Genomic DNA, 24,119 nt, shown 5'->3' on the forward strand with positions numbered 1-24,119 from the left:
CTACATTGGAGACCCGATCAGAGCCGTATCCGGCAGACTCGACGGCTGGTGGCTCGGGTCTCTCGATGGGACGGGTGGCCCGGGAAGAGCGGTGGAAGGTGGCGGGAGGTGGGAGGGGGACATCCCCTCCCACACCTTAGGATAACAGCCGAGCGTCTTTTAGCCTCATCGGTTGTTATCACTAAAGAGCCAACCGCCCGCTTTAAAAAAACAGTACCGGGGTGATGCCTGCAGCTGCAGGCATCATCCTGGTATAATCCCTTCAATCCATGAACGCAAATTTGCGTACGGTCGGTGTGAAGGGGTTAAACTCACCTGTATCAATCACCAGAGGCTGACCATAATCACACCGGCAACCAGTTAAAATGGTGAAAAATTGACCCAACCATTCTGTTGTGTGTCTCTGTGTGCCACGTGGAGCATGGAGTAGAGAAAGAGCAGCAAAGAATTGTCTGAGGATTTGAGAACAAAAATTGTGGAAACACATGGACAATCTCAAGGTTACAAGTCCATCTCCAGAGATCTTAGACTGTAGATTTGTTTTAGGTGGAACAAAATGTTTTTTAAAGTAATATGATGGTCTTTCATTAAAAAATAATTATCTACCGCAGCAATAAGTGCACTTAGGCCCCTTTCACACTGGGGCGATGGGGGCGTCGGCGGTACAACAGCGCTATTTTTGCAGCGGTATTCGGCCGCTAGCGGTGCGGATTTAACCCCCGCTGGCGGCCGAAAAAGGGTTAAATCCGCTCGTACAGCGCGGCTATAGCCGCGGTATTACCGCGGTATAGCCGCGCTGTCCCATTGATTTCAATGGGCAGGAGCGGTTTAGGAGCGGTGAATACACCGCTCCTTCCCCGCTCCAAAGAAGCGGCTCGCAGGACTTTTTTTACCGTCCTGCGAGCGCACCGCTTCAGTGTGAAAGCCCTCGGGCTTTCACACTGAACAAACAGCGGAGGCTGTTTAGGGGCGGTTTTCAGGTGGTATTTTTAGCGCAATACCGCCTGAAAACCGCTCCAGTGTGAAAGGGGCCTTACAGAATTCTCTTAGTCCACATGCTAAGTCTCACCAACAGGAGGGGCGTTCAAGTCAAACCGGGACCTTTGAGTTTATGTAATATAAGAGCACATTTCAAGGAGTGGAAACTCCACTTATTTTTCTACATACTTCCCTGCTACATTTATACACTTATCCCAGCATTTAACTAATGCCTGGAAAGCTTTGCCATAGAAAGATTTGTCAGTATGCCTGAACCATCCTAGGGCAGTCTGCTTCACTTCGTCTTCAGTGCTGAAATGCTGACCTCGTCTCTTGTGCAATTTCACGACAGGTTATGCATTGATTATCCAGGATCAGGCGTTGCACACAGGAATTTCACAGGAAGGTCACAGGAATAACTGCTGTGGGCTGGGAACCACCATGGCCGGGATAGCCATTGACCAACGTACGGCCATCTTTGAAACGGTTACACCATTCAAATGTCTTAATTGCAGCTAAGTACGTCTCATCACCGTACTGTGCTTGAAGTCTTTTGCAGATATCGGTTGGTTTTACGTCTTCGTTCACAAGAAACGTCATCACCACATGCGGTTCCATGCACACACTAACACTGTTGTCTGCCATCTTGATTAACAGTCTCTGGACTGGACTGCCACATGTGCGCCGCCTATCAGTAATAAGACACACTTGTCAATTACTACTGATTGTAGTACTGCCAGACATTTTTATACCTGTAAAATGTCTGGACCGGCACCTGGCTCAGCCTCTCAGTGAGCCGCCGAGATCCTGAGCCGGCCGCTCCCGCCCCTTCCACAGCCCAGCGCTGCAATGAGGGGGAGCAGAGCAGAGAGCTGGTGACTGACATTAACCAGCTCTCTGCTCAGGGAGCCCTGATAACCAAGCAATTGGTGGTGTTTGATTACTTGGATTCTCAGTGTTAGAGCCAGCAGAGGACTGATGATGCATCCAGAAAGGCAAGTATGAGCGAAAAAAAAAAAAAAAAACGGATTCCCATACTTCATTTTTAAAACATTGCCACAGCTCCCGGAAGAGATGCCCTTCGGGGAGCTTCCAGCTCTCATTGTTGCACTTCCATTGCATGGTAGCTGTGAGTATTTTAATAACCAGGGTTTATCCCCAGTTACATTTTTTTCTTCCAAAGCATTGACCTTGAAACCTAATATGTTCTATTTTCAGCTATACACATTGTTGCTCCTGAAGAGTGGATACAAATACTCCACAAAACACGTAGAGCCTCTGTATATGCAATATGTCATACCGATGTAACACAGGTATATGTAATATAGATGAACTACTGTGACCTATGTACCATTTGTGTGGAATCTTTTTATACATTAAATATACAATTTCTTGACCCCCCACTATTGACTGTGCGCTTCATTTAAAGTCCCGTCTTTTCCCCTTTTTCATTTTTAAAACATAATCTTTATCACAAAGTATAACCTTAAAAAGTCAAACAGATGACCATTATAAAAGTAGAACATTGTGGGATACAATTCTAGGGTTGTGGCAAATCACAGATTTAAATCACAGATACCCCTATATTTCCCTTGGGTTAATATAAGAGGGATTTCAAGAGCTTGCACCTTTAACAACTTAAAACACCACCATCACATTGCCAATGGAGGGCAAAGTGACAGAGTCTCTGCAAAAGGCCCTCGCCGATACCCTTTTATTTTGCCTGTACTCACTCACTATACTTATGGGTATAGGGGACAAAGCTGAAGCCCATCAGCCAAGTTTTAGGTCCAATTGGCAGTGACATCACCACAGGCAAGGCAAATATAAGGGGGTCGGAGGGGGAAAACTATGGACAGACACTGTCACTTTGCTCTTCACAGGCAAGGTGACTGTTTAATTTAGCCAATAAAGGGTTTAATTTAAACGCCAAACTTTCCTCTTGCTATACTTGAAGAGACTGCTTTTCAGTGGGGTTCTGATGGTGGATTAGAAGAAACAAAGCAGCTCCAGACAGTGATAGTCTCAAAGCTGCTCTCAAAGTTCAGAAGGGCTCAACCCTCTGAAGATGCAATCATGGACAAAATGAAGGCGTTTGATCACTAGAGAACTAAAGATGGAAAACCCCTTTAAATTTCTGCTTCGTACCAGAGGGTCAAATAACACCTTCCCCAAAAATCCCCTGCTCCATCTGCCCAAGTCATCCAGACCTGCTGCAGACTGTTCCGTCAAGACGGAGGAAATTGAGAGTATTTGGACAAGAGGGAGAGCGAGAGGAGGTTAGCAGGAATTTAATGATGCTAAAGGAAAGAATGTCTCTCCTCCTCCCTCCCGTCCGCCCAGAGTGCTGAAGGATACTGAACCGCCCTGCAACATCTGGAAGAGCTTTCTGCGGCCAATTCACCCACACACTCTCGGCGCGCGCGCACACACACACATACAGATGAGGCTGCCCAATTTAATCCTGCCACATGTGGCACTGGTAGTTCTGCCAACATACACAGGAACAGGCAGACCACATGGCGCCCAGCCCAACCTGTCCTCATCCGCTGACCTAGAGAACGACGGTGGGGGCAGGTGATAGAATAATCTATTTCCAATGTGCGTATGGCGGGGATGCTGAGTGATTCACGGGCAGCGCATGACTAGTAATATCGCAGACAGAGGGACTGATGAATATGTGTTAGAGGGGGAGCCGGAGGGGGCTGTAGGTGTGCGCTATATCAATTCCATATGTTGTAACAACAAACTCTTATAAAATGAACACTAAATGGAAACTTTCAGAAAGGAAGCACAAAAAGTCAACTGGATTCATATTCCAAGAGAGCATTTATCAAGGAGTGCTTTAAACTCATGCCTCGCTATAACTTGAGACAATTCTACAAAATTTGTCTCACAGCACAGAAAAAATATGTCTCAGCAGAACGCAATTCCACCCCTACTCCCCTAAAGAAAAAAAAGTAAGATATTTAGATGTATTATATGGTTAAATAAAGAGATTACAGTTCCGCTTTAACCCTTAAAGTGGTTGTAAACCTCTGAAATTAAAAATGAATAAAGTATATCCCTCAATAGTGTGTCCTTGTCTCAATCCAAAGCACCTACCGTGATTCCAATCTGCTCTTTCTTCCCTCTGCTTTTTGCATGATTCACTTGTGACAGGTAATGCCGACACCACTAGTACAAGCAAATGTCTCCTCCTTAAAAGGTACAGGGATGCACTGGATAACCAGCAAAAGTACAATGGCTGCGAAGGTATCCAGTGTGTCTCCTCACCAATTACCAACAATACATACAAACTGCAACCACCCCAACCTATAACTGGCCTTTGCAGCAAGGAGCACATGGAAGAGTGATGAATGTCAAAAAACATCAAACAAAAATTTCCAGCTCACTTACCAGCCAGCCTGTAACAATGCAAATTGACCTTGTCTAACATCTCAAGTTAAAACCCAGGGGTTTAGTTTTCACACATTTGTAAATACATGCATAAGCTGCAGTACCCACCACTTGGTTATAATGTGAGATGTTAGACAGGGTCAATTAGGTTTGTTGCAGGATGGCTGGTCAGTGAACTGGTAATTTTTGTTTGTTGCTTTTTTGATATGCAGACATCACAGAATCTGGGGTGATGGCCCCATCCCCCTACCCCACCCCCAAACAGTCTTAGCTGTGCATGTTTCCTTAGGAGACTGTGCAGAGAGAGTGTCCTTTGCTTCCACTCAGCTCCCTTTTCTATGGCGTGCAATGTGTGATATCAGACCCACATCCCTGCCTTCTGGAGCTCAGAGATGCTATGTAAAATGTGTGCTTTAGGAGGCTGCAGAGGAGAGAGATCTGCAGATAAACATGTACAACTTATATCTAATTATCTGCCGATTTCTCTACATCCAAAGTCCAGAGTTTTATAAAGTTTGTTTCTACTGTCAGAAAACAGGTGGCAGAGAGCTGAAATTACACTCTGCAGAGCTCAGTGAGGAAAGCTCTGAGAGCTGATTGGAGGGGAGGGAAGGGAAGGGAAGGGAAAAGAAGGGAAGGGAAGGGACACCCCCCCACCCCCTCCCCCGAGGAACAGAGCTGAGGTTATTAATCTGCTGGAGACTTTTTGCTCTTGATGTCAGGAAAACTTGTCAGAAGTGACTCATCCTGATAGCAGAGGAATGAGGCAGCAGACAGAAATGACACTTAGTGCTCTAGATTGAGACAAGTACACTCTATAGAGGGATATGCTTTCTTCATATATCATGTCTGAGGTTTACAACCACTTTAATAGAATTCTGCATCTGCTATAAAACCAATTCTCCTTCTGCTGCAGATGCTAGATGTCTTCTAAAGGTGCTGTAAGTAGCACTATTCATAATTTGCAGTGTTGTTACCCCTGCCAGACATTTGCTCTATATGGCATCTCTTATATGTACAAATTGCTGATCAACTGGCATGCATTGTTTAGGGCAGGTCCCTCTCTGCATACTTTGCTTCTTCCTGGTCCTGAGGCATTCAGGCTAGATCTGTGGATTTTTTACATTAATCAAGGACGATTTTTTTAAAGTTGACAACTGACAACTCCAATACCTTTTATCAAATTGGTTACCTGCCTTTGTAGCCTCTCCAAATCATGTATTCCCTTTCTACAGTATGGTAACAAACTGTATCTAAGATGCACCCTTACAAATAATTTACACAGTGGCAAGAAGCTATTCACATCCCATATTGTTTTCAGTCCTTTTTAAACAAGCTTAGATTGAATGCCATTGTAGAAACCACTTGGCAGCGGGTGGTGCTGCTTAGCTTACTGGTAACCAGTATTACTAGCACCTTCTTCAGGTTGGGTATCCTCTACTGTATTCCATTGCAAAGAGGTCCCCCAGAACCACCGATACTCACCTTGCCAGTGCTCCACCGTCACTTCTTCCTCCTTCGCCGCTGGTGACAATTACCAATACTTTTGGATATGTGTTATGAGGGGCGCATATGCCCTACTTTCATGAGACAACGTTCAGGTCTAGCAGCCAATGGCAAAGTCTGAGCATTATCCCATAAGTGACCTACTCCTAGCACCTAACACCAGTCTAAACTAGAGATTTTAGTGCTAACTGCAACAGAGCAAGGAAAGGCAGGGGAGCACTGGCAAGGCCTGTTTCAGGGGTAGGGGCACCTTTGCAAAGACACTGCCCTGAATGAGCAAGGTAAAAGTGATTTGCACAGTGTCTTGAAAAAGTATTCATACCCCTTGAAATTTTCCACATTTTGTCATGTTACAACCAAAAACGTAAACGTATTTTATTGGGATTTTATGTGATAGACCAACACAAAGTGGCACATAATTGTGAAGTGGAAGGAAAAAGATAAATGGTTTTCCAAATTTTTTATAAATAAATATCTGAAAAATGTGGCATGCATTTTTATTCAGCCCCCTTTACTCTGAGACCCCTAACTAAAATCTAGTGGAACCAATTGCCTTTACAAGTCACCTAATTAGTAAATAGAGTCCACCTGTGTGTAATTTAATCTCAGCATAAATACAGCTGTTCTGTGAAGTCCTCAGAGGTTTGTTAGAGAACCTTAGTGAACAAACAGCATCATGAAGGCCAAGGAACACACCAGACAGGTCAGGGATAAAGTTATGGAGAAGTTTTAAGCAGGTTTAGGTTATAAAAATAATCCCAAGCTTTGAACATCTCACAGAGCACTGTTCATTTCATCATCCGAAAATAGAAAGAGTATGGCACAACTGCAAACCTACCAAGACATGGCTCTCCACCTAAACTGACAGGCCGGGGAAGGAAAGTATTAATCAGAGAAGCAGCCAAGAGGCGCATGGTAACTCTGGAAGAGCTGTAGAGATCCACAGCTCAGGTGGGAGAATCTGTCCACAGGACAACTATTAGTCGTGCACTCCACAAATCTGACCTTTATGAAAGAGTGGCAAGAAGAAAGTCATTGCTGAAAGAAAGACATAACAAGTCCTGTTTGCAATTTGCGAGAAGCCATGTGGGGGACACAGCAAACGTGGAAGAAGGTGCTCTGGTCAGATGAGACCAAAATGGTATTTTTTGGCCTAAAAGCAAAATGCTATGTGTGGCAGAAAACTAACACTGCACGTTGCCCTGTACACACCATCCCCACCGTGAAACATGGTGGTGGCAGCATCATGTTGTGGAGATGCTTTTCTTCAGCAGGGACAGGGAAGCTGGTCAGAGTTGATGGGAAGATGGATTGGGCCAAATACAGGACAATCTTAGAAGAAAACCTGTTGGAGTCTGCAAAAGACTTGAGACTGGGGTGGAGGTTCACCTTCCATTAGGACAAAGACCCTAAACATACAGCCAGACCTACAATGGAAGGGTTTAGATCAAAGCATATTCATCTATTAGAATGACCCAAAGTCCAGACCTAAATCCAATTGAGAATCTGTGGCAAAACTTGAAAATTGCTTCACAATTATGAGCCAATTTGTCTTGTCCTATCACATAAAATCCCAAATAAATACATTTACGTTTTTGGTTGTGACATGACAAAATGTGGAAAATGTCAAGGGGTATGTATGTACCTATAACATTTAAAAGATAATGACGTGCCTTAAAGGATAACTGTCAGGGTTGCTGTTATTTGTCAAAGCGAAGGTTCTGATCCAGCACAACATGCTGCTATTACCCAAACCTTTTGAGAAGTGCTAGATTCATATAGAACTAAAGGCAAAACATTTTCTTTACTTTTGAAATGGAGAAGGAATAGAACACCTGTCAGTTTTTATTGCTAGCTGAGCCCCCATTAGGGAGATTCTCCCTCTCTATTTGTCCTGTTTACCATTATTATTGAAAGTGAAAGCAAAAGAAAATCCCAGATTTTGGGTTGTGCCCAGAAAAGTAACAGAGGGTTAATCTTCCAATGGGGACACTAGTTCTGGTGACTTGGGGGTCCCCAAAGAATTCCCTTTATTTGCAGGGATTTCCTCTCACTTCCTGTTTGGTTATGGGACAGGAAGTGAAGAGAAATTTCCGCAGTGGGACACAGAAAAAAAAAAAATCCCAAAGTAAATCCTTTACTCAATCCCAAAAAAAAAAAAAAAGTTTTGCCTGGAGTTCTACTTTCAAGGTAGGCTGGTCATTTGTTCAATGTAGTGAAAGAGGCGATTACAGGCGATAAACACATACAATTATGTCAGCAGTTGTAATGAAAAAAAACTCAAATCCTCCAAATGGTACTGACAAAAGCAAATATAAATCTTCAGGCAGCGTTTGCACTAACCTTCAGCAGCAGTACAAGTGAACCAATTACTAATAAAACTCATAAACCCATTAATTATATGGTGCTTCTAACTATACTTGTACTAAACCTGTAACCTTATATCAAATTCTCAGCCTAAGGCCTCATGCACACAGGGCGTTTTTACAGCTGCTTTTTAGCAGCCTCAGACATTTTTTTTTTTGCAGCTTAAAAACGCCTCGCCATGTTATTCTATGTGTCCATGCACACACAGGCTTTTAGGAGCTGTAAGTGGCATAGGCGTTTTCAAGCTACAAAAATAACCCAGGGCCAGAGCGTTCTGAGGATCGGCGCTACAGCTGTAAAAACGTCATTGGTAAAAGCTGCTAAACGTGGCTTAAAGCTGGATACAGCCGCGTTAAGCCTCGCCAATTGTTTTTTTTTTTTGACATGTCAAAATCAATGGTTCCCCATGAGAGCCCATTGATTTAAACAGAAGTTGCACCAGAAGTTGGATCATGATGCTCCGACTTGCGGTGCGGCTTGTGCGCTGAGGATCTTGAAGGGGAACCCTCGCCAAAATGAGAAAAAAAATGGCCTTCAGTCTGGTATGGATTTTAAGGGGAAACCCCCCCCCCCCCCAAATCTATACTAGAACCTTATCCGAGCACGCATAAGAGGACAAGGGCCTCTTCCTGACAACCCTGGCCGTTGGTTGTTGGAGTCTGAGGGCAGGGGGGGGCTTATCAGAATCTGGAAGCCCCGATTACCAAGGGGGCCCCCAGATCCCGGCCCCCCATCCTATATGAATGAGTATGGAGTACATTGTACCTCCACCCATTCACTCAAAAAAAGTGTTAAAAAATAAAAACAGTACACAGGTTTTTTGACAAAGTAATTTATTGAAGCAGCTCCGGCGTCTCTTCTCCTTCCGATTTCTTCTCCGTCCGGCGATGTCTTCATCCTCCGGTTCTTCTCCATCCGCTGAGGTTTTCTTACATTGGCGGTTCTCCTCTCTCCGCTGTCTTCTCCCACCGCTGGTTCTCCTCTCTCCTCTGTCTTCTCCCTCTGCTGGCACAAAGTCCTGGCATCAACCCGATAGAACACCTTTGAGATAAATTCAATCGGAGGCTGCGAGCCAGGCCTTTCCGTCCAAAATCAGTCCCTGACTTTACAAATGCGCTTCTGGAAGAATAGTCAAACATTCCCATAGACACACTCCTAAACCTTGTGGACAGCCTTCCCAGAAGAGTTGAAGCTGTTATAGCTGCAAAGGGTGGGCCAACTCAATATTAGACACTACAGACGAAGACTGGGATGCCATTAAAAGTTCATGTGCGTATGAAGGCAGGTGTCCCAATACTTTTGGCAATATAGTGTATGTGTGCCCGTTCATTCTAACTGCAGCTGTACTTCCTCTGCTCAGATGCAGCATACAGCTCATACAGCCTGTCACTGACATAAATAGCTGTGCAACGCTGTATATGGCGGTGCTATTGTAAACATGAGTAAAGTGTTCTATTCTTGCCAAACGTTCATGCAGGACTCAAGTTAGCACCGCTATATAAATGAGTACAGCAGTGCACAGCTAATTATGTTATGGACTGGCTGTATGCTACACCCGGGCTACCTGGGCAGAGGAAATACAGCTGCATTTATGCTAAGCGGGCTTGTGCAAAAGCCCCCAATAGTATAAATATGTGCTGTTCACATCTCTCAAGTTTTTTGCAACAGTGTTAGGAAAATATGACCTGTCCCATTTTCTTTCCGTTGTACAGCACTGTAAGGTATGAGAAATAGTGCGATAGCATGTCACAATACGTTACAAAGCGCATTAAAAATTGAAAATAAAATGCAGCTGAATCGCTGATGCATTGGTGTGAATGGGCCCTATGAATACCTGTGAAGCTGAATCAATATCTATATCTATGATGGAGATTTAATACAATGTTGCAGGCAAGGTTTTAGCACCATGTAAATTATGGATTTGTGAGTTTTATCAGTGATGATTTAATTTTGACATATGCTGGTAGTTAGTGTGAGCGCCGCCTAAAGATGTAGATTTACTTTCAGCATTCTGCCTCATAACTGGCACAACTTTGGGGAATTGGGAAACTGCAGAGCTGGATGGAAGCCTCATCTATGAGAGGTACCAGTCGCTATGACAGGTTCCCTTTAACATGTATAGAGGGTGCCCCCTGCTGGTGACAAACAGAACAGACATAGAATGAAATCGAATTTGAATGCGTTTCTCTGCAATTACACACCTCCCAAATTTCACAGAGAAGAAAAAAAGGATACCCTTTAGTACAAGGTATGTAGGAAAAGGGCACACCACCTTCATGCCCCAGTTACATGGACAATAAAATTCAAGTTTTTCACATTTCTCCTTTATAATGGCTTTTCAATATAATAATACAATAAAAAGGTTTGGGGGAACCTATAATGTAGTATAACACTTTTGAAAACTGAATAGTGTGAGAGATCTATACATTCAGCCAAAAAAAAGACAAGGGTCGTTGGTTTCAATCCCAACCACGGCACTACCTGCCTGAAGTTTGCATGTTCTCCATGTGCCTGCGTGGGTTTCCGTCCACACTCCAAAGACATGCTGGGAGGTTAATTGTCTCCTGTCCAAATTGGCCCTCGTATGTGTATGTATGAATGTGAGTCAGGGATCTTAGATTGTAAGCTCCTTGAGGGCAGGACTGATGTGAATGTACCATATACAGTATCTCACAAAAGTGAGTACACCCCTTACATTTTTGTAAATATTTTATTATATCTTTTCATGTGACAACACTGAAGGAATTACACTTTGCTACAATGTAAAGTAGTGAGTGTACAGCTTGTATAACAGTGTAAATTTGCTGTCCCCTTAAAATAACTCAACACACAGCCATTAAAGGAGAAGTCCAGCCTGAGCTTTTTAGGCTGGGCTTCTCCTAAGGGTCACAGGAGTGCAACTCGTTTTGCACTCCTGTGACCCGTTTCCAGCGGAGAGCGCTCTGCAGTCCGCGCTCCGCTGACGTCACTGGAATCAGTCGAGGCAGCGCGTCAATCCCGACTTAGGAAGCCTGGATCCGCCAGCTGCCTGGACTGATGGCAGTCTCAGCTTCTCAGTGAGCTGCACCCCTCCACAGCTCAGCGCTCCAGTGAGCGTGGAGGAGCAGAGCAGGAGAGCTGCTGATTGACAGTCAGCAGCTCTCCGCTAAGGGAGGTGAGAGAACGGAGCCATCGGCGATGTTTGGTGGCTCGGTTCTCAGTGTAGAGGCAGCAGGGGACAGATGCAGCATCTGATGCTGCATTCACCTAGGTAAGTAAAATCAGGCAAAAAAAAACAAAAAAACACTTCTCTTTTAATGTTTAAACCGCTGGCAACAAAAGTGAGTACACCCCTAAGTGAAAATGTCCAAATTGGGCCCAAAGTGTCAATATTTTTTGTGTGGCAAACATTATTTTCCAGCACTGCCTTAACCCTCTTGGGCATGGAGTTCACCAGAGCTTCACAGGTTGCCACTGGAGTCCTCTTCCACTCCTCCATGACAACATCACAGGGCTGGTGGATGTTAGAGAGCTTGCGCTCCTCCACCTTCTGTTTGAGGATGCCCCACAGATGCTCAATAGGGTTTAGGTCTGGAGACATGCTTGGCCAGTCCATCACCTTTACCTTCAGCGTCTTTAGCAAAGCAGTGGTTGTCTTGGAGGTGTGTTTGGGGTCATTATGTAAGAATACTGCCCTGTGGCCCAGTCTCTGAAGGGAGGGGATCATGCTCTCCTTCAGTATGTCACAGTACATGTTGGCATTCATGGTTCCCTTAATGAACTGTAGCTCCCCAGTGTCGGCAGCACTCATGCAGCCCCAGACCATGACACTCCCACCACCATGCTTGACTGTAGGCAAGACACACTTGTCTTTGTACTCCTCACCTGGTTGCCACCACACACGCTTGACACCATCTGAACCAAATACGTTTATCATCAAACCACAGGACGTGGTTCCAGCAATCCGTGTCCTTAGTCTGCTTGTCTTCAGCAAACTGTGGACTTTCTTGTGCATCATCTTCAGAAGAGGCTTCCTTCTGGGACGACAGCCATGCAGACCAATTTGATGCAGTGTGCGGCGTATGGTCTGAGCATTGACAGGCTGACCCCCACCCCATCAACCTCTGCAGCAATGCTGGCAGCACTGATACATCTTTTTCCCAAAGACAACCTCTGGATATGACGCTGAGCACGTGCACTCAACTTCTTTGGTCGACCATGGCGAGGCCTGTTCTGAGTAGAACCTGTCCTGTTAAACCGCTGTATGGTTTCTTGGCCACTGTGCTGCCGCTCAGTTTCAGGGTCTTGGCAATCTTCTTATAGCCTAGGCCATCTTTATGTAGAGCAACACTTCTTTTTTCAGATATTCAGACAGTTCTTTGCCATGAGGTGCCATGTTGAACTTCCAGTGACCAGTGTGAGAGAGTGAGAGCGATAACACCAAATTTAGCACACCTGCTCCCCATTCACACCTGAGACCTTGTAACACTAACGAGTCACATAACACCGGGGAGGGAAAATGGCCAATTGGGCCCAATTTGGACATTTTCACTTAGTGGTGTACTCACTTTTGTTGCCAGCGGTTTAGACATTAATGGCTGTGTGTTGAGTTATTTTGAGGGGACAGCAAATTTACACTGTTATACAAGCTGTACACTTACTACTTTAACATTGTAGCAAAGTGTCATTTCTTTAGTGTTGTCATCTGAAAAAATATAATAAAATATTTACAAAAATGTGAGGGGTTTACTTACTTTTGTGAGATACTGTATATGTAAATCGTCGGCGCTATGTACCAGTAAAAAATAAAATGGGTCCAAAGGATCTGGTTCCAAAAGTGGGAGAGTCCCTGCAAATGAGGGGCAGTTGAAAGCTTTGCATTTCAGTTTTAAGGAACCCTTTTTTGACTAGGTCTGAACCTCAGATGACAAGTTAGTTTTTTGTTTTTAACATGCCCAGTGATTGCCAATTTTTCAGTTACTGAACACTAAAGCCCCATAAACAAGTGGTTGACCAATATCGTTTTTTTAGGGCCAATACGATACAGATTTTTCGGCTGCCTTTAAAGGATATCTTAAGGTTCGTTTTTTGTTTTTTTTTTTGTTTTAAAAAAACATGTCATACTTACCTCCTCTGTGCAGTTGGTTTTGCACAAAGTGGCTCTGATCCTCCTCTTCTGGGGCGCCTCTGTGGCGCTCCTGGCTCCTCCTCTTCGAGTGCCCCGTTGGAGAGCCGCTCACCCTCGGGGCACTCATGCGGACACGCTTCCATATCCAGCTGCTGCATCTATTGTCACAGACGGCAGCACTCGGGCCTGCCCCCGGCTGCCACATCATTGGATTTGAATGACAACAGTGGAAGCCAATGGCTGTGCTGCTATCAACCTATCCAATCAGGACCCAAGACACCGGCTGGAGCTGGTGTGCTCTTCCCCGTCGCTGGAAAGACCGAGTTCAGGTAAGTAAAAGGGGGCTCTGGGGGGCTGCTGCATCACCGGAGGTTTTTGCATACTATGCATTAAGTTGAAAAACCCTGAGCGTTTACAACCCCTTTAAAGTGGTTGTAAAACCTACCTAGTGACTTACCTATAGGTAAGCCTAGAATAAGGCTTACCTATAGGTAGTGGAAATATCTCCTAAACAAATGCCGATTAGGAGATATTTCACTTGTAGTTCACCGATGATGTAATCGGCACATACGCTGTGAAGAAATGGACCTCCATGCCGTTTCTTCTCCCAGCGTGTGCCGTTACTGACGGCTACTGCGCGCATGCGGGAGTGACGTCACGCGGCTACGGCCAGTCAGAGAGCCTTTTAAGTTTTTATTTTTACACTAAAAAAATGAATAAAAACCACAGCGGCTGACTGCAATCTGCATATTTGAATGCTTCTAATAGACCGGGAGTTTGTGAGTGTATCTCTTGTCCCTGTTTTGCTTGTGTACTATCTAGTAAGTTCACTGCACAATGATCTATTTTTTCTTTGCTTGCTTTGCATAAAACCTTTATCCTGAGAGCCGAATCACCAGCAGTATTATGGCTAAAGTGGGATGCAAGAAAAACTAAATATCCTGATACAAACGATCTAACCCAGCGAGTCAATCAATCTGGATTAAGGGAAGGAACTGTTTAATTATTTTTACTTTCCCCCACTATTTATCTCTGCCTGGACATTGTACTCAGAGTGTCATTATTATTTTATTTATATTCACCGTCACATCACCAATTTGAAGATTTATTTTGGCAATTTTAACACATGTATTAGCACCATAATTATTTATCTATTTTATTCACATGTATGCATTTTTTATTCCTGGATTTAAGCTTAGTCGCAGCAGCATATTGTGCACTATTTATTTAAAGCGCATCAATTTTATACGTAGTTTATTTTTACACTGTCATTTTAAATTTTTTTTTTTTTATACTATCACTTTTATTGCTGTCACAAGGAATGTAAACATCCCTTGTACAGATATTTCAAAAAAAGTGAATATCGGCCGCACCGATAATCAGTCGACCCCTACCATATACACATGAGCATTTTATAGCTCATAGCTACAAACCCCTCAACATCCAAAATCCCATGTGCTGATCACATGCACTCTCCCAAGGAAAAAGAAACACTCTAGCAATACACACCAAACTGAGCATGTGCAGCTTGTTCCCAAGGCTCTGTATTATCAGGAGATGGTATGGGGACAGTGGAAGAAGGGGAGAATCAGTGAAGACAGGATCAAACAGCCTTTTTACACAATGCAGAGGATTAACCCCTTAGGATCCACAGTGAGTTAAACAAGCATGCTTTACTGCATATACAGACAGATTTTACTGTTGTGGGTTTAATAACACTCCAAAGAATCAGGATTTTTAAAACATTCTTCTTATCCACCTAGTGCCCTTTTGGCGCATCAATATCTTTGGTATCATGGTGTGGTTGCACAGTCACTTTTCCTTTTCTCTTTTTGTTTTTTTTCCTATCTGGAGATAAATGTTTTTGTTTGCACTGAAATTTAAAGGGCCCTCTAGCCAGGGATCAGCACGAGATGACATATTCCGGATTTCGTTTACCCGATCTGTTCTTTGTATTGTGTTGTGGAGTTACTTAATGTGTACTCTATATTGTACATCCATTTCAGATTGGCAAACATACTTTTGCTCTGCTGTGGTAATATTCAAGGTTATGTTTATATAAGCGTTTGTCATTTTGTTATGTCTTTGAAAAATAATTAAAATTACTGGAAATGAAAAACTGTCTCTTATTAAGGAAGACAAATTAAGAAAAACTGCAAATATTACCTTTCACATTTCTCCTTTTCCTACTAGACCTTTTCAGCCATAGGCAAAGCAACAAAACTGGAACCTGCCTGTCCTTACTGTGCTCTTGTACCACTTGGGTCTGCCAACTGAGTCAAGACAAACTGGTACTTGAGGTATAAGGCACACATGGACACCTTCCCAAGCCTCCAAATCTCAGTACTTGTGTGATGTCACATGGGAGCTTGCTTTGCCCCATGAAGGTATAGACTTTCAGAAGGTCAAATCATAGGATTTGTGTAGGGACACATAGCTAAGAGCAAGAAGGATGCTTCTACTGTGCAGCTGTACAGGTCCTCTTTAAAAGCTGTAGTATGTAATCAAACAAATTGTACAATTTTACTTTCATCCCCAGATTATGTAACCTGTGGCACACATATCTATGCATTCAGGATAATACAATAGAAAGTAATCTTGAGCTTTCCTTTAGTGGGTCATGTTAGGGCTGGTATAAGAAGACAATAGCTTTTGTTTTAGATTCATAACAAAGGTGCACTTATTCTTTAAGGAAACCCTTTCGCCAGACCATTTATTTCAAGAAAAATCTTCCCATAGAGTCTTATGTGCATTTCACATATTTTAGGCATGGAATTTTCCATGAAAAGCTTCCCTTGTGTTGACACCCAAAAGGCCGAAGACTGCTCCTGGGTGCTGCCACTATGGACGCGATGTCAGCAGCCCCAGCAGTTACACTCTAGAGCAGCCTTTGTCCATCTTCCTAATTCAGAGGAACCTTTGAAATAATATTTAGGTCTTAGGGAACCCCTGCTAAAACCAATTTATTGGGAGTCAGTGGGAAAAAGGCCCTTTACATGGGTGGGCACTGGAAAAAAAAATGCCACCCTTACAGACAGTTCATAGATCGGCTCTGTGTGAGTCCGGTCACGGGAGTGCAAAACTAAGTGCACTCCTGTGACCCACAGGAGAATTATGGCCAAATGAGCTTTGTCCATACTTCTCCTTTAAAGCACAAGAGGATCTCTGTATAAAGCCCTGTAAAGTTCCCCCTAGCCCCACGTGTCTATTATCCCTGAAATTGAAGCGCAGACAGAGCATGGGTTTATTTCACATTGCCTGGCACCCCATTCTGGCTCTCCCATTCATCTCTAAAGAACGTAAGGTCACGCCTTGCCACAGCAGCCCTGACCCAGATGAAAATCAGCTCTAAAGGTTGCTCAGCAAAGCAGAGATGGGCAGCGTAAAGCAGAACCATGTTGCATAGGAGGTCTGATTTGGAGTATAATAGGTAAGGGGGAGGGGGGACCTGTACAGGGTACTTTCATACAAAGGTATACCTGTACTTCAAAGGACAACTTCACTTGAAATTCACCTTTAAATTCATTCCTCCCCCATGAGTGGAAGCCACCTAGGATATATTTACCTTCATCCCCCACTACAGTTCTTCTCTGTGCTGGTCCACACTTATGGTGGCCCCCAAACACACAAACAAAGGAAGGAACAGGCTGTCCAGCCACCCAGAACAAGAATTTGACATGGCCAGGACTCCTTCAAAGGCTGCACAGTGTGGGTCTGAAGATAAGGCATTTGCTAGGTGGCTGCCATTTGGGTGGGTGGAGGACATTTAAAGGACAATTTCACTAAAAGTTAACTTGTCCTTTAAAGTATAGAGCAATATACTGGTAGTATAAAACTGCCCCAAATAAATGAATTATGGAAGGATTTATCGTTCAATAGCAGAAAATCTCAGGTCTTCCAGACCTCAGACTTGTACTTACAGTAAAGTGCGTGACGCACAATTACACATTTATAAAAGGGCATCAAATAACAAAGAAAAGAGACAACCAGTGACTAGCAGCCGGTCCTCACATGAATGAATCTGCCTTGTTGTGACATGCATTGTGAATCTTATCTATGTGTGACATTTCTTTGAGGGAGGTGGCAGCATGTAATCACACGTCTGTAGCCCCAGTACAATGAGGACATGCCCAGTACAATCCATGTTTCTGAGCTCTCTGTTCTCCTGACACCCCGGATCTCCCCCATCCTGCGTATCATTGTAACATCATCTGACAGCTCCTTCATGTCTCGGGTCAATACCTGGCTGGCTCCTGTGCTCTTACGAACATCAAAGATCCTCAGTCTCTTGTCCTGTAAGAAGAAACATTTAAATAATAAAGGAGAATAACTGACTTAGAGGGGAAATGGCAAAATATTACAATATATAAAGTAATGATAGCACGCACATCTCAAACTGCTTCTAATGAAATTCATGCGAGAAAGCCAGTTCTTGCCAATAAACAGTGTCAACCTCTCACACCATAGGTAACCTCAGGACAGGAATCAGGAAAAACACAGGCCTGGGAGAATTTATTTAACAATAACCCATGACATCCTACGCAGGATGCATTAATAAGCGACTGCAATCAGCTATAGAAAGCTGGTCCAGCATCTAGTACATGTACTGTACATAAAGTAGAAGAAAAAATGGCTAGTGAGTCAGATGGCTGCTAAATAAAGTTACACATGCCATCATGCACGAGTGGTCCAGACCTGATGTTTTAGGGGACCCTTACTAGCCTAAAATGGCTGATAAGAGGAGTCTGCAGACTTTATTTATGAACAACCCAGAAAAAATGAACACATTGCCCCAAGCAACCAATAAGGGATTGTTTATGTTAAAGAGGAGCTCCAGTCTGGAAAAAAAAAAAGTCATCAGCTACAAATACTGTAGCTGCTGACTTTTAATATAAGAACACTTACCTGTCCAGGGATCCCACGATGTCGGCGCCCTGAAGCAATTCGTCAATCATTGTAAGTAAGGTATGGTGTGCCCCCCAAATATGTTCTTGGACATTGTAAGTAAGGGAAACTGACAGTCTTCAGGTTCCACAGTCAGTTTTATACTGCGCATGCGCTTTCTGAATGGTCCCGCCGTCTTCTGCGACCTGTGCATGTCGCAGAGGGCGCCGGGGGAAGGAGGAGGGGCTGGAAATCCATGTAGATTGCTGATCTTACCCAGAAGTGGGAGTGGGTACCTGTTAAAACCAGGTACCCACTCTGCCCCCCCCCCCCCCCAAAAAAAAAGTGCCAAATGTGGCAGTGGAGGGGGGGAGGGTGCGAACAAGCAGAGCTTCCCCTTTTGGGTGGAGCTCCACTTTAAGTTTGTCCTATATATAGGCGTGTGCCTGGGGGGTTTAGGGGTGCCAGGTGTGGTGCCAACTCCCCCCCCTGTCCGGGCTTCCCCCCATATTGCCCCCTCCGGAGTGCTGCTGGCTTCCCTCCTCTCCCCTCGGCTGCTGCGGGGGATGTTTCAGGATGAAGATCAGAGGAAAGGGCTAGTCACTATATAATTTACTGACCCCTTCCTTTTCTCAATGAACACAGTAAACACACTCACTCACTGTGTTTTCTATGCTTCAGTTTGTGAATGAACAGGAAGCCGCTCAGCATAGAGCACTTCCCATTCATTCACTGTCCAGTGCAGCTGAGGTTGCAGAGAAAGCCATGTGTGTTTGAGCTTTGGAGTACACACCTTAATGCAATGGGCTGTGTGCAACTACAGGGAGGGAAAAAAGTATTTGAACCCCTGCTGATTTTGTACGTTTGCCCAATGACAAAGACATGATCAGTCTAGAATTTTATTGGTAGGTTTATTTTAACAGTGAGAGACAGAATAACAACAAAAAAATCCAGAAAAAGGCATTTCAAAAAAGTTATAAATTGATTTTCATTTTAATGAGTGAAATAAGTATCTGACCCCTTCACAAAACATGACTTGGTACTTGGTGGTAGAATCCTTGTTGGCAATCACATCAGTCAGACGTTTCTTGTAGTTGGCCTCCAGGTTTGCACACATATCAGGAGGGATTTTGTCCCACTCCTCTTTGCAGATCCTCTCAAAGTCATTAAGGTTTCGAGGTTGACGTTTGGTAACTCAAACCTTCAGCTCCCTCCACATATTTTCTATGGGATTAAGGTCTGGAGACTGGCTAGGCCACTCCAGGACCTTAATGTGCTTCTTCTTAAGCCACTCCTTTGTTGCCTTGGCCGTGTGTTTTGGGTCAGTCATGCTGGAATACCTATCCACAATCCATTTTTCAATGCCCTGGCTGAGGGAAGGTGGTTATCACCCAAGATTTGACAGTACATTAGAGCTGGGCGATTTTCTCCAAAAAAAAAAAAAAAAATCTGCGATTTTTAAAAAAAAAAAACCTCGATTCAAAAAGAGGGTTTTTTTTTTTTTTGATGGACACCGCGCCGGTCCTGAGGAGCTGCAGGCAGGAGGTTTTAGGCGAGGCCGCGGCTTCAGCCTAGTCCGCTGCGTCCGGCCTCGCGAACTAGGCCGAAGCCGCGGCCTCACCCAAAAACTCCTGCCCGCAGCTCCCCAGGACCGGCGCGGTGTCAGTACCAGTCCTGGTGAAAAAAAATCTAAAAAATCGATTTGCTGAAATTTTGAATCGATTTGACCTCTCAACTCGATTCAAGATTCAAATCGATTTTTTCCCCAGCCCTACAGTACATGGGCCCGTTTATCGTCCCTTTGATGCAGTGAAATTGTCCTGTCCCCTTAGTAGAAAAACACCCCCAAAACATAATGTTTCCACCTCCATGTTTGAAGGAGGGGATGGTGTTCTTGGGGTCATAGACAGCATTTCTCCTCCTCCAAATACGGCGAGTTGAGTTGATATCAAAGAGCTCGATTTTGGTCTCATCTGACCACAGCACTTTCACCCAGTTCTGCTCTGAATCATTCAGATGTTCATTAGCAAACTTCAGACGGGCCTGTACTTGTGCTTTGTTGAGCAGGCGAAACTTGCAGGCGCTGCAGGGTTTCAGTCCTTCACGGCGTAATGTGTGTTACCAATATTTTTTTGGTGACTACGGCACCAGCTGCCTTGAGATCAATGACAAGATTCTCCCGTGTAGTTCTGAGCTGATTCGTCACCGTTCTCATGATCACTGAAACTCCACGAAATCTTGCACGGGGCCCCACACCGTAGGAGATTGACAGTTTATATATATATATATATATATATATATATATATATATATATATATATATATATATATATATATATATATATATATATATATATATAAAATAATATGTAGTCTTGTAAATAAAATCAAAACAAATAATGCTGCGCTAGTGATAATAAGTGTATCCAACCACTTGGTGTATCAATTCTCCTGTGCAAATATGAGTGCCAACATAATAACATGCGACCATACAATAATATGATACATTCATGTGTATTTCTTGTAGTAGTATAAATCCAGTGCTTAAGGGCAAATATTTAATTAATGAAAATGTCAAAAAAAAAAAAAAGGCACAAGACCCTGTGATGCAACGCGTAGGGGAGGGGCAGATTGTGGAAGATGCAAAAGCGTCTTGCCAAACCAGAGAGGCACAAAGTAGCTGCAGCATTGTGGTTTTTTATGATATAAGCTGTATACAGTTGGTGCACTGGAACACATTTTAAATGTGAGTTCTATGCACATTTTTTAATAAATTGAATATTGTTTTAAAACAATTTAAGCACTATTTGGAGCTCTTTTTCTTTCATATATATCGAGTCATAATGGAGGCACATCAATGGAGCAACGAGGAGGAAAGCATGATCTGTTAGTCCGGGAGTGACCAACAAGCTTTATTCGACCATACTTAAGTGTGTGGTCACACTCTGTGAGGTGAGAGCATGTCCTATGGGGGAGCACTGAGGTGAATAGATACAAGCATGGATTTTTGAGAATTTGTGAAAATTCAACAAGTTACAACTTTTTTTTTTTTTTTTTTTTACATTTTCATAAATTAAATATTTGATTGCACTCAAGCACAGGATTTATACTTCTACTACAACAAGAAATACACATGAATGTATCATATTATTGTATATTCACGTTATTATAAGTGAATAAATAAAAGAATAGGCGCTTATTCGTGTTCATGTGCGTGACAACAAATGAATGATTAATTAAACATTACAAAGTGAATCACATGGATGACATAAAAACCATAAAAAAAAATACATGGAAATATATATGATTGAAAAAAGCAAGCTTAAAGTCCATGTGTCAGGGACGGACTGACCATTGAGCCACTCGGGCACTGCCCGAGGGCCCTGGGCCATTAGGGGGCGCCATCAGGGTTGCCAGCCTCAGTAAAACCAGGGACAGTATGTATAAATCTGTGTTTTTTTTACATCTGTCTGTGTATACTGTGTGTACATGTATGTGTATACTGTGTGATTGTATACTGTGTGGCCCCATAATCTCTGATTGCCTGGGGGCCCCATAATCTCCTATTGCCCGGGGGCCCCATGAGTTATCAGTCTGCCCCTGCCGTGTGTGATAATAATCTCAACAGCAAAACAAATAGATCTGCACCTCGAGTGCTCAATGGGAAGGTGGCAACTCACCAGAGGTGTTTGACCCCTTTTTACAGGATGGTCAGAATGCGCATTTGGAATAGCAATTGTTTCCACTGTCAGCACCACTCCACTCCAATGGCCCCTCGATATATGGCTATGGTAGGAAAAATGACTCCACAAGAGACATGAATAAAAAGTCTCATAGTGTAGTATATTTATACATTTTGCTGATTAATAGGGGATCAAAACTTATTTCACTGATTAAAATGCAAATCAATTTATAACTTTTTTAAAATGCATTTTTCTGGATATTTTTGTTGTTATTCTTTCTCTCAGAGGAAGATTGTATCGTACTGCCCCAGTTTTTCTCCCAAAAAAATGTTTTGCAGTGGATTCCAACCTTTCTTCCTTTTTCTGGAATGGTTGCCAGCCTCGTATAGCCAAGTCCTCATTACAGGCGGCTAAGGCTGAGGCGGGAGGCCTGGCAAGTCCAAACCTCAGGAATTATTTTATTGCTTCCCAACTCACCTACGTCCATGCTTGGTTATACTCTGACCCTCAGACTCACTCTACAGTGCTTTTGTCTGCACTCTTTGGACCCTCCACCGCTCTCAGGGATGAGCTACATAGGTCAAAGAGATCCGGTGGCTCCAGATTTTCTCCTGTTGATGTTAGTTTTGTGGCTTGGAGGAAGGGGGTAAAAATTCTGACACAAGCCTCTCTGGGTATGTTGCCACAGACCCCCTTGTGGAAGAATCCTAATCTCCCTGAGCTCTTTGGTCACCGGACTCACCATGGTAGGGTCGATTTGGAGTTACTCATCTCTCTCATATAGTTGAGGACACTACCTTGGTACCCTTTGACACACTTAGACATAAATAAGGCCTTGAAAAGAAGTTCTTCTTTAAATATCGTTTACTACAACATGCCATTCGGGCACAGTTTGTGTCATTGACCATTGAGCTCATGAAATCCTCTAAAGAGGACCTCCTATCGTTTTCGGAGATCTCCAAGTTGGTGATGACCTTTTATGGTAGCCTCCAGTTGGTGGGGGCTGATCCTTTCCAGAACTATCATCGCAAGTGGCTGCTGTCATTGCCTGAGCTTTCTGAAGTGGACTGGGAGGAAGCAACCGAGATATGCTTTGAGGATATAATCAGCACTGCTGACATATTGATCCGATTTAAGTTCATACATCACTTACACTACACACCAGCCAGGCTGGTTCGGATGGGAATGGGTCAGGATATTGCATGTTCTAGATGTGATTTCATTTCTGACAATTTTTTTCATATGTTTTGGAGATGTCCTGGACTCTCGACCAATTGGAAGGATCTATTTGCCTTTTTTGACCACAAGTTTCATCTGCCAATACCTTATACCCCAGAGGTTGGGCTATTAGGAGTACTTAATGATTATGTTCCCCATACACATGCTAGGACTTTACGTGTTACGTATACTGTTATTTTATGCGCGTAAAAAACATTTTACTGCATTGAAAGGATGTGGGCCCTCTTTCGGCCCATGCCTTCTTTCGTAGTGTTCATGGGGTTCTCCCCAAATTTAAATCGATATATAAAAGTAGGGCGTCCCCTAAGAAATTTACCAAAATATTGCAATCATGGCTAGATGTCTCTGTGGATTTCTGGGGGGATGTCCTATCATCACAACTTACTCGGTGAGTCTCTATCCACTAATGTAGCTTTGGTACAGTGATCTGATGGTTGGCTACACATTGGCCTGGGATTGTTTTGTACGGAACTCTCCGTTACATATAGGGACCCTGAAAATATACCGTTGATATGGGGTCGTAGCAGTGTGGGCTTGAATGTGTGTGTGAGAATGTTGTTGGAGTTTTCTTTGTTCTCTCACGGACTACCTGCTTTTTGTCCATTAATTAATACTTGTCTTGGTATATCCATAAGTACCTTACGTGCCTGTAAGGCGAGTCCGTTTCTTTTGTATTTTTGTATTTTTTGTTGTAAAACTAAAATAAACACCTTTCAAAATCAGCAGGGGATCAAATACTTTCCCCCCTTCACTGTATGGTTCTAGTGTAGCAACAACTGAAATTTGATTAGTTGCCGTGAGCTTCAGTGATCGCAAAGAACCAGTCTCATCAAGACTTTTTTAACATTAGCGAACCACAGCTCAAATAATTCCTTTGGGTAAGCTGTACTCATGGTGGACTTCAGTGATCCTTCAGAGTAAGGCTTACCCATAGGAATTAATAGGGTTGTCACGCA

General features: G+C 43.5%; 1 protein-coding gene across 1 annotated transcript in view; it reads right to left on the reverse strand.

The window, feature by feature from the left end:
• CORO7 (coronin 7) overlaps window positions 1-24,119 on the reverse strand; it is a 317,064-nt gene that overhangs the window by 227,333 nt on the left and 65,612 nt on the right. The window contains exon 7 of the mRNA XM_073636587.1: window positions 17,600-17,650. Within this exon, the coding sequence (XP_073492688.1) occupies window positions 17,600-17,650 (51 nt within the window). The remainder of the gene's footprint in view (window positions 1-17,599; window positions 17,651-24,119) is intronic.

Source organism: Aquarana catesbeiana, linkage group LG06 (assembly GCF_042186555.1).
Source record: "Aquarana catesbeiana isolate 2022-GZ linkage group LG06, ASM4218655v1, whole genome shotgun sequence".
Classification (NCBI taxonomy): Eukaryota; Metazoa; Chordata; class Amphibia; order Anura; family Ranidae; genus Aquarana; species Aquarana catesbeiana.